This window comes from Rana temporaria, chromosome 10 (genome assembly GCF_905171775.1).
Source record: "Rana temporaria chromosome 10, aRanTem1.1, whole genome shotgun sequence".
Taxonomy (NCBI): domain Eukaryota; kingdom Metazoa; phylum Chordata; class Amphibia; order Anura; family Ranidae; genus Rana; species Rana temporaria.
The window spans coordinates 22375763-22387032 of record NC_053498.1 but is presented as its reverse complement, the minus strand read 5'-3'; the positions used below and the strand labels follow the sequence as shown (position 1 = coordinate 22387032).

The 11270-nt window shown below is 44.9% G+C and overlaps 1 protein-coding gene across 2 annotated transcripts in view; it reads right to left on the bottom strand.

Moving 5' to 3' along the window:
- Positions 1 to 453: 453 nt before the first annotated feature.
- Positions 454 to 11270, bottom strand: part of LOC120916429 (phospholipase A2 inhibitor and Ly6/PLAUR domain-containing protein-like) — a 47067-nt gene continuing 36250 nt past the window's right edge. The window contains exons 3-5 of one of the 2 annotated variants that reach the window (XM_040327395.1): positions 7694 to 7841; positions 2880 to 3029; positions 454 to 981 (exon numbers count right to left, since the gene is read on the bottom strand). In XM_040327395.1, the coding sequence (XP_040183329.1) occupies positions 812 to 981; positions 2880 to 3029; positions 7694 to 7841 (468 nt within the window). In that variant the 3' untranslated portion in view covers positions 454 to 811. The remainder of the gene's footprint in view (positions 982 to 2879; positions 3030 to 7693; positions 7842 to 11270) is intronic. The other variant, XM_040327394.1, reaches the window with a different exon arrangement.

The window sequence follows — 11270 nt, the reverse complement described above, 5'->3', positions numbered from 1 at the left end:
TTTTCTACCCACCGGGAGCTTGAGCGTGGACTACAACTCCCAGAATGCAACAGCTAATGGCGAGCCGCTGTGGCCATGCCCCCGGCCCAACTTCCTAGTGCAGAATAAAAAAAAGATGGTAAAGGGCAGAGGCTGCCGACCATGATGAACATAAGTTAGAGCGGCCTGGGAGGCAATTGCCACCCTGCCCCCCGGCCCAGCCCTCCCCTGTTTGATGGAGCACAATGACACCGACAATTGGTCACGATTCCTCCCAATGACATAAGCAATGTGGCCCAATGACATCAATGATGGGGCACAATTGACACCAACGATGTCAATTATGGGGGATAATGACATCAACAATGGGGCACAATTCCTCCCACTTACACCAATAATGGGGCACAATTACTCTCACTGAAACAAGCTATGGGGCATTATTTTTTTTACCACTAACATTGGAAACTTTTCTACTCCCACTGGCCACAGTAAAGCCGTCCTAAAATCTGAAGGACAGTACACTGGCCCTTTGTTTATAAAGTTTGGAGTCCCCTGATCTAGAGGGATCAAGTCCACAGCAAAGGATAGTATAAGCAGACGTGGGGGGCGGTGTATCGAATATGGTGATCCAGGCTGGATAGGTAATAATGACGATTAGCAGCTTGGAGGAAGGGATGTGATGTAGAAAGCTGTAAAGCAGCAGGCTAGGAAGACCACTGTCGATCACTGAATACAGAGATGCAATTATACGAATAACTATTTAAGCAATGCATTTAGCTGGCTGTAGTTTCACTTTGCTGTTTAAATGATTAAGATGCGTTTCTTTCTTGTATCAATCTGTAGCTTTACTCTCCGTACCATTTTGAGGCTCAGGTTTAGGAAGATAGCACACATGTTCAAGCAAGTTATATATATTTAGTCCAACCACATAGCTGTAGTCGGGGTACTGACAAGCCAATTCTGACATGCATCCCTGGGCAGTAAGACCATGTTCTACGCCATCTAAAAAACAAAGATTATAAACATTAGCATACAAATAACAAAAAAATAAAAAAATAAATGCATCTCCAGCACAGCACCGTGGTTAAGTCGTTAGCACTTCCATCTTAGTAGAACTAGGGTCATCTGTTCGATTCCCAACCACAACATTACCTGCCTGGAGTTTGCATGTTCTCCCTGTGCCTGTATGGGTTTCTTCCCACACCTCAAAGACATACTGGTAGGCATAGGTGTGTGCAGCCTATGGCATTAGGGTGTGCACCCAAAAGCTTAAACACACATGCGCAGTAGAGCAGTGGATAGTGTCAGTAGAGCAGTGGATGGTGTCAGTAGAGCAGAGGATGGTGTCAGTAGAGCAGAGTATGGTGTCAGAGCAGAGGACGGTGTCAGTAGGGCAGAGGACGGTGTCAGTAGAGCAGAGGATGATGTCAGTAGAGCAGAGGATGATGTCAGTAGAACAGTGGATGGTGTCAGTAGAGCAGTGGACGGTGTCAGTAGAGCAGAGGACGATGTCAGTAAAGCAAAGGACGTGTCAGTAGAGCAGTGGACGGTGTCAGAAAGCAGTGGATGGTATCAGTAGAGCAGAGTACGGTGTCAGTAGAGCAGAGGATGGTGTCATTAGAGCAGAGGATGGTGTCAGTAGAGCAGTGGACGGTGTCTGTAGAGCAGAGGATGGTGTCAGTAGAGCAGAGGATGGTGTCAGTAGAGCAGAGTACGTTGTCAGTAGAGCAGAGTACGTTGTCAGTAGATCAGTGGATGGTGTCAGTAGAGCAGAGGACAGTGTCAGTAGAGCAGTGGATGGTGTCAGTAGAGTACGTTATCAGTAGAGCAGTGGATGGTGTCAGTAGAGCAGAGGACAGTGTCAGTATAGCAGAGGACAGTGTCAGTAGAGCAGTGGATGGTGTCAGTAGAGCAGAGTACATTGTCAGTAGAGCAGAGAATGGTGCCAGTAGAGCAGTGGATGGTGTCACTAGAGCAGAGGACGGTGTCAGTAGAGCAGTGGATGGTGTCAGTAGAGCAGTGGACACTGTCAGTAGAGCAGAGGATGGTGTCAGTAGAGCAGAGGACAGTGTCAGTAGAGCAGTGGATGGTGTCAGTAGAGAAGAGGACAGTGTCAGTAGAGCAGAGGATGGTGTCAGTAGAGCAGTGGATGGTGTCAGAAGAGGAGTGGATGGTGTCAGTACAGCAGAGGATGGTGTCAGTAGAGCAGTGGATGGTGTCAGTAGAGCAGAGGACAGTGTCAGTAGAGCAGAGTACGTTGTCAGTAGAGCAGAGGACAGTGTCAGTAGAGTAGAGAATGGTGTCAGTGGAGCAGAGTACGGTGTCAGTAGAGCAGAGGACGGTGTCAGTAGAGCAGTGGACGCTGTCAGTAGAGCAGAGGATGGTGTCAGTAGAGCAGAGGACAGTGTCAGTAGAGCAGTGGATGGTGTCAGTAGAGAAGAGGACAGTGTCAGTAGAGCAGAGGATGGTGTCAGTAGAGCAGTGGATGGTGTCAGTAGAGCAGTGGATGGTGTCAGTACAGCAGAGGATGGTGTCAGTAGAGCAGTGGATGGTGTCAGTAGAGCAGAGGACAGTGTCAGTAGAGCAGAGTACGTTGTCAGTAGAGCAGAGGACAGTGTCAGTAGAGTAGAGAATGGTGTCAGTGGAGCAGAGTACGGTGTCAGTAGAGCAGTGGATGGTGTTAGTGTAAAATTATTTAAAGGGATTTATTAAATTTTCCAAAATTAGTAGCAGTTAGGAATCTCCCACCAACTAGTCAGAATTGGGAGTAAAAACTTCTCTCACTGCTTTATTTCCAGACTAATATTATTTTGATCCGTTTATAACTGTTTATGGGGCATGAGTTTGTGTTAAATGTCAACCAAACATACAAAAATAATAGTTTTTAGAAATAAAATTACCTGCTGTTTTGATCCTCGCACGTATTGTGGCGCATTGATCGGTTTCGCCTCTGCAGATTGTGACTGAGGTCGGAGTGCACATTTTTGAAGTATCAGTTGAATAGCAAGCTGGACATTTGGGCCCTAGTTTTTCAGCGGTTTTATTCATTTCTGTGTCGTCATTTTGTAAAAAAAAAAAAAGAAATAAATTACAACACATAAGAAAAATTGAACAGTGCATAATGGAATAGATAAAATAATAATAATAATAATAATAATAATAATAAAAGATCATGTAACATAAAGAAAAATTGGCCACAGAAATGGAAAGTACCGTATTTATCTACGTATACCGCGCACTTTTTTGCCCTGAAAATTAGGGCAAAATCGTGGGTGCGTGGTATACGCCGATACCTGCTTTCCCGCGCTGAGTTATGAATACTGCGCCTACATATACCGAGCGCAGTACACTCGGGTATAGTCGGCCAGTCTCGGCTCCTTCCGCGCTCACGTCCTGGACGTACAGGACGTCAGCGCGGGTAGCCGAGCATTGCCGACAATACACGAGTGTACTGCGCTCTGTATATGTCGGTGCAGTATTCAAACTCGGCGCGGGAAACGAGCGGGGAGGCCGCGAGGACGTCGCAGAAGGATGCCGGACCCGCCGAAGAGGACACCGGACCCGCCGAAGAGGACACCGGACCCGCCGCAGAAGGACACCCGAAGCCGCAGAAGGACACCCGAAGCCGCAGAAGGACGCCGGACCCGCCGAAGAGGACACCCGAAGCCGCAGAAGGACGCCGGACCCGACGAGGCCGCCGATGGACGCCGCACAAGACACCAAAACTGTAAGTACAAAAAAAAAAAAAATTTCCACGGGATTGGGGGCCACTTTAGGGGTGCGCGGTATACGCGGGAGCGCGTTATACCGCGATAAATGCGTTACTAACAACAAGCTTTAAAGGGGTTGTAAAGGTAAAAAATATTTTCCCTAAATAGCTTCCTTTACCTTTTGTGTTCATTTGTTTTTTATTTGATTTTAAAATGGCTTGGTACAACAGGCAGATATTTAAACAGATAGCAGTATTACAGCATACGAGCCAAGAAAGGAAAATTAAACAAAAAACGACAAATTACAGACAATACTAATCATGTTCTCAGCTTGTATAGCCGAAGGTACCTGGTGCCTGCTATGTCTCCTAGCCATATGTCTATTCTTTCCCTCCCCCAACCCCCCTCCCTACCCCTGTCTAAGGAAGCGTGCTACCCTATTGATCAATCCACTGAGCAAAAAGGAGAGACGAGAAGAGATGAGGCCATTGAGTTTACAGCTTTTTTCTTTATATTGGTCAAATTCCCAGGGGGGGGGTGCTGAACCCTATTTGGGGCTTTCATCCGTCCCACCCCGACCACAATGGGTGTCACAATGGGGGGGGGGGGGCGTGGTATCCTGGAAGGAATTTTTCCGATTTCCCTAGCCTAAGTTCCCCTCCGCCCTCTGCCACGGTCCCCATATTCTTTCAAATTTCCCATAGTTCCCTTGACGAATGAAATACACTCTCTCGTTTGAGATTGTTAGCTTCATAGTTGCTAACCAGTTTTCTACCGACGGAGGAGTCTGTGCCTGCCATTTTTGGGCTATCGTCTTTCGTGCCTGGAAGAGGCATCTCAATATAGCTTCCCTATTGCCTTGAGGAACTCTTGTGTCCTCTATGCACCCCAAAAGACAAATCCTAGCCACTGGGTCAAGAGATATTCTAAAGACTTTGTTTATCTTCTCTATTATTTCCACCCAAAAGCCATAGAGTTTGGGGCACTTCCAGACCATGTGTATTAGATCTCCTTTATAAGAGCTGTGAAAATGTGGAACAGACTCCCTCCAGAGGTGGTTCTGGCCAGCTCAGTAGATTGCTTTAAGAAGGGCCTGGATTCTTTCCTAAATGTACATAAAATAACTGAGTACTAAGATTTGTAGGTAAAGTTGATCCAGGGTAAATCCGATTGCCTCTTGGGGAATCAGGAAGGAATTTTTTCCCCTGCTGTAGCAAATTGGATCATGCTCTGCTGGGGTTTTTTGCCTTCCTCTGGATCAACTGTGGGTATGGAGTTGGGTATATGGGATTGTATTGTGTATTTTATTTTGTTTGTTTATTTTTTTGTGGTTGAACTGGATGGACTTGTGTCTTTTTTCAACCTGACTAACTATGTAACTATGTAACTATGTAACTATCTTTGCATCTCGGGCATTCGTTATTTTGTCTCCACCCTAATTTAAACATTTTGTGCGGGGTATGGTATACCCTATATAATAAGAACAAGTGGGACAGTCTTTGCGCGGGGGCAATTGAGACCAGAGCGCCTTGTTGAAGGATCCTATCCCACAGTTCGGGTGATATTGTTCCCAAGTCTTTTTCCCACGCTACTTTACTCTTAGCCGGGCCCGCTCTGCTTATCGCGCTAGCGCCCAGACTATTATATAATGTTGATATTAAGCCTTTGGCAATTCTTGCATTGATTACCTTAATAAGGATGGGGATCTGGGTCCATACAATTGTTTTAGAGCTAAACTGTGCTTGAATAGCATGGCGAACCTGCAAGTACTTATAAAATGTTTTGTTTGAAATGTTAAATTCCCTTGTTAAATCTAGGAATGTTTTTAAGGTATTGTCCTCAAACAGGTGCTTAAGGCGCGTTATACCTTGACTCGTCCACTCCCTCGATTCTTCTATACTTGTTACTTCCTGTAAGTTGTTTTTTTTCCATAGGGGGGAAAATTCTGTTAGGCCAACATATCCCAATAGGGTCTTTTTTACCTTTACAACCCCTTTAACATGTTAATGTCATTTAAAAAATAAAATCAACATTTTTAAATCTGCAGTTTTCATCACTTAGGCCCCGTACACACGACCGGGTTGATCCGCTGAAACTGGTCCGACGGATCGGACAGTTTCCAGCGGATCAAAATTTCTTAGCATGCTAAGCTACATCAATAGATTTGCACCTAAAGCTACATCAATAGATTTGCTGGTGTTCTCATATTAATTCCTAAAGGCAGTAGAGCTGCACGGTTCTGGGGAAAATGAAAATCACGAAGAATCTTAGAATGAAGATCACGATTCTCAAAAAAATGCATGGTGCTTTTGTTAGCATGCAGTTTTGTGTTTTTTTTTATTTTATTTACACACACATTATATACCGTATTTATCGGCGTATACCGCGCACTATTTTGCCCTGAAAATCAGGGCAAAATCGTGGGTGCGCGATATACGCCGATACCCGCTTTCCCGCCATGAGTTTGAATACTGCGCCCGCATATAGCGAGCGCAGTACACTCGTGAATCTTCGGCCAGTCTCGGCGCCTCTCGTACTGACGTCCTGACGTCCTGAGCGTACAGGACGTCAGTGCGAGAGGCGCCCGAGCCTGCCCGAAGATTCACGAGTGTACTGCGCTCGCTATATGCGGGCGCAGTATTCAAAGTCGTGGCGGGAAACGAGCGTGAGGACGCCAGACCCGCCGAAGATGGACGCCGGACCCGCCGAAGATGGACACCGGACCCGCCGAAGATGGACACCGGACCCGCCGAAGATGGACGCCCGACCCGCCGAAGATGGACGCCCGACCCGCCGAAGACGGACGCCGGACCCGCCGAAGAGGACACCCGAAGCCGCAGAAGGACGCCGGACCCGACGAGGCCGCAGATGGACGCCGCGCAAGACATCAAAACTGTAAGTACAAAAAAACAAAAAATCTTTTTTTCCCACAGGATTGGGGGCCACTTTGGGGGTGCGCGGTATACGCCAGAGCGCGTTATACCGCGATAAATACGGTATATCTCAATCACAAAAATAAAAATGCATGCTAACAAAAGCACCGTGCATTTTGGTGCAGCGACATTAAAAAATACAATTAAAAAAAGGCCCATGCACTTTGGTGCTATTGAGGGGTGGCAGGCAGTTCATTCTCAAGTTAATAGGCTGTTCTGCAGCAAGGCACATATTCTGATGCATCGCGTAGATGTGAAGTTGATCCTTTAAAACACAGTCAGGAGACCGAGGGGCATCAAAAACCACAGCAGTGATAGCTGATAATAGCATGGCTGATTTGTACAACGTCACTACAGTATTACCCTACCTCACTGCGCACTCACTGCTCTATGTTTTCCAAAAAGCTTAAAAAATAGATTTTTTTGGCTGGAGCTACACTTACAAGTACCAGTTCAAAATTACAAACATATTCTACTTAACAACAAACCTACAGTCCCTGTCTTGTTTGCACCGCCTGTATACTGCTGTTCAAAGTATATAGGGCCAAAGAGGCTGGTAATGACCTGGGGGGAGGGGGGGAAACTCATGCTATTTTTCTCAATGATTTTCATCCATATTGCAGGGACCAAACATTACATTAAAACCGCAAGCAGTTTTAAATTACTTTTTTCTTATAGTATCACCCAGCAGGTACGATATTTAAAGGAATTTTCACATTGTTTTTTTCACTTTAAGCATCATTAAAATCGCTGCTCCAGAAAAAACGACTGTTTTTAAAACGTTTTTTTTCCATTGATACATGTTCCCTGGGGCTAGACCCGGGTTCTCAAACCCGTTTAAGGACAATAACTTGCATATTAGCCTTTAAAATGAGCACTTTTGAATTCAAACGTTCGAGTCCCATACACTTCAATGGGGTTCTAAAAGTTTGCGCGAACGTTCGGTCCGTTCGACGGTTCTGGTGCGAACCGAACGGGGGTGTGTTCGGCTCATCCCTAGTTGTGACTGGTTCTCTTTAGCTTCGACCTCACACTTGTAGATAAACATAGAGAAAACAAAGACACACTCACCTTGAAAAGTTCCATTGTTGCAAAGATTTCCTTTACAACACTTCGGTGATATTTGAAAGAAAATGGTATCATTATAATAGGCATACCAATCACCCGTGCAAGGCAGGTTATTAGAACATCGTCTCCTAATGGAGCGGACAGGTTTACCTGCAAAAAAATTATAGTAAGGTACTGTCTATATGATGCCATGTTATAAAGCTTTGTAACATCCCTGATGTTATTCCTGCAGAACGAGCGCCGCTGTATCTTATCCATTCAGCTGCGCTCCGTTCTGCAAGACATCCGCTTCACTTCCTGTGCGCGGGTGTCTGCGTTCCACGCTGGAACGCGGAAGTGCGACCAGCGTTCCCCTCCGATTTCCCTGCGAATTCGCGGCTATTTAAATCCCCAGAAATGACGGCGGGGTGTTCCGTTATTTTGTCGGATGCCCGCCGTCATCTGGGATCGCCCAGCGAGTTACCAGGACCCCAAGACTCTCCTGCAACCCTTGTCACCTCCTGCAGACCCGACCGGGGATATCCTGTCTCCCTGCAACCTGCACATCAGCAGCTCTCAATACCTCTTACCAGCCATAGACCAGATCCTCCAGCATCCAGGAACCCAGGACCCTGTTCCCTCTCAGCTCCAGGAGAAGTACTATAACAGCCAGCAGAACCGCAAGTATCATAGTCTATCTATTTGACTTGCACTGTCACTGTTTATCCATTTACATGCTATTGGAGCAAGTTATTCTTGATTCTGTTTGATGGACTGAGCATTCTGCAATTAATGGCCATATATATGTGAAGTAACATTATCATCGCCTCATACCAGTACTCAGCCATTTACTCTAGTTCCTGTCATACAACAACTGCATAGCAAGGGAATATTGACAGTCTATAATACCTCAGAGACTAAATTCTAATCATCTATTTTTCCACGCTTATGATTTAATAAGTTACATTCATGTTGGTTTCTAATCTGAGGATGTGATGAATTAACCCCAAACTTTCTGAGAATATAGAGAGTGAACTGGTGGTTAGTCCTGAAAAGCCTCTGCAGCTGAGATCCAGCATTAAAACAAATAGCACTCACACAGTAGTGTCGTTACAAGCTTTAACTCATATCTTTACAGATTTAGTATTATAATTATTTTACAGTTCTGTCCCCTATGGGACAAAGTACATGAAGTATTTTGTCCCATGTTGCTAGGTGCTTTCTAACCTTAGTTATGAGGTCCAACCTGCCACCCTCCCTCATGCAACAACCGATCTGATAACAGCTAAGAAGGGGACGGCTGATTCATAACATTCCACAGACAAGCAGTGGCAAAATGAATGCAGGGGAGGGGCGTGTCATTCTCTGTATTCCTCTTGCCATTGCTTATCTGTGGAAAGTGCTCAGAGACTAGATAAGCTGTAGCTTTGAATCAGCCGTATCCTTTATAGCTGTTGTTTAATTGGCTGTATCAGGAGGGTCGGGGGGACCTCATTACTAGTGTTAGAAAGTACTCACTGCATGTGCTTTGTGCTATAGGGAGTAGAGCATAGCAATTATATCATGGGAAAAGGGCTGCTCCATCCCTGATGCACTAGACAAAAGATATCTCCCATGAGACTTTGTTTCAGAAATAAAAATCACACAATTACTAATTGGTGTATAAAAAGTAAAAAAAAAAAAAACTTTTATTGAAAAGCAGGATTTAAAATTGGTTGGGTGAGACACTTCACGTCCTGAGCTTGTACCATTCCTACAATATACATATACTGCAGGAATACATGAACTTATTCAAATAAAATGCATATCCACTAAGTTAACCCAACGCGTTTCGACGTATATACAGTCTTCATCAGGTGGTAAGGTAGTGGAAGCAATCAAAGATATGAAGGTGACTGGATGTCCAGACAGGTAATGGCTCAGGGGTCTGAGACCAACCCAGACCTAAAGCCCCACAGAAGACCAATGGCTGTCAAGGGCAGCACAGTGGTGCAGTGAGTAGCACTTTCGCCTAGCAGCAAAAGGGTCGCTGGTTCGAATCCCGACCACGACACCATCTGCTTGGAGTCTGCATGTTCTCCCTGTGCCTGCGTGGGTTTCCTCCGGGTCCTCTGGTTTCCTCCCACACTCCAAAGACATGCTGGTAGGTAAATGGATCCTGTCCAAAAATTGGCCCAGTATATATATGTATATCTGTGTGTATGACTGTGTGTCCCAAGCGTGTCGAGATCCTACGGGGTAAAATGACCGCACCAGCCAAGCCGACACTGGCTAGAAAAAGCGCCCAGAGGCGATTCAGTTCGCATGTGTAGCGCTATACAAGTCATTCATTCATTCATTCAAGCAGAAGGCCTCAGAGGTGGCTTGCTCACATTTACTAAAGGAAGAGTAAGAGGCCACAAAATATATTTATAGAGCTGGTTGGTAGATAACCACAGCAAAAGGAGAGCAATCTCATATAAAGCCATCCAGCATGGGTTGACAGCATGGACTCCACTGGCTTTGTGTTATAGGTGACAGAACTCTGAACAAATTATAATGATAGATCATACATGTTTAAAATGGAACTTTACCCATAACATCTTGATAAAAAATAATGTTCTTTAGCAAGGAACATACATTCCACGTTAATAATTATGCCACCAAAAGTAGTGTGTTATGTAAATTTCCTCCAGTATTGTTTCTGTTTCTTGTTGCTGGAGGCTGCCATTTTGCTGAAGCCCAAAACCCCTGAACAGCAGTAAATTATAAAGCAGAAACGGTTTAAAAAACAATTACATTCCTGGAATGCTGGGATTGCTAACTGTCATGTTTTCTTGTGTTCTCAACCAAACTGTCAAGCCATCAAATGGCTGGTGTCAAATTATTAACATGTGCAGCGCAATGGCAGTTGCAGATCAAACAGAAGCAGCTTCCCTGGCTCGCTTTAAAGTGGTTGTGAAGCCTAAACAATTTTAAAGTGGAGTTCCACCCATAAATATAACATTACATCAGTAGTTTTAAAAAAAATGTCATTAGTCCTTTACGGAAAAAAAAAATGTTTTTAGATGCCTTCAAAGTGTTGTTGCTAGGCAGAATAGTTAATCTTCCCACTTCCTGCACCTAGGTGCTTAATGCTGTCTAACCTACACCGCACAGACTCCTGGGAATGTAGTGGGTGTAACTTTCCAGGAGTCTGTGCACTCCCCAGTCTCAAAGAATCATGTAACTTGGACAGCACAGGTGCTGAAACCTGATCTGACACTGCTTGTGCAGCACTGAGCATGTGCTAGATCTGCAAGGCTGAAATCCAGGAAGTCATACAGTCTGACTTCATGATGCCCACACTTAAGATGGCCCCAGTCAATTTCTATTTTATAAAGTGTCTAAATGCTGTAACAACCTAACAAAACGGACCTTAGTTTACAGATTAACTTTACTAGAATACATTAAGCTTGTGTATTACAGGGGTATTTATATTTAGAAAGTGAAATTGTGGCCGGAACTCCGCTTTAACTTAATGTATTCCTTGCATTTAGGTAAAAAAATTTTAAGTGTCAGCATCCCCCCTCACCCCCCCCTTTACTTACCTGAGCTCTCAATTGTTCCAGCGTTGCTTACA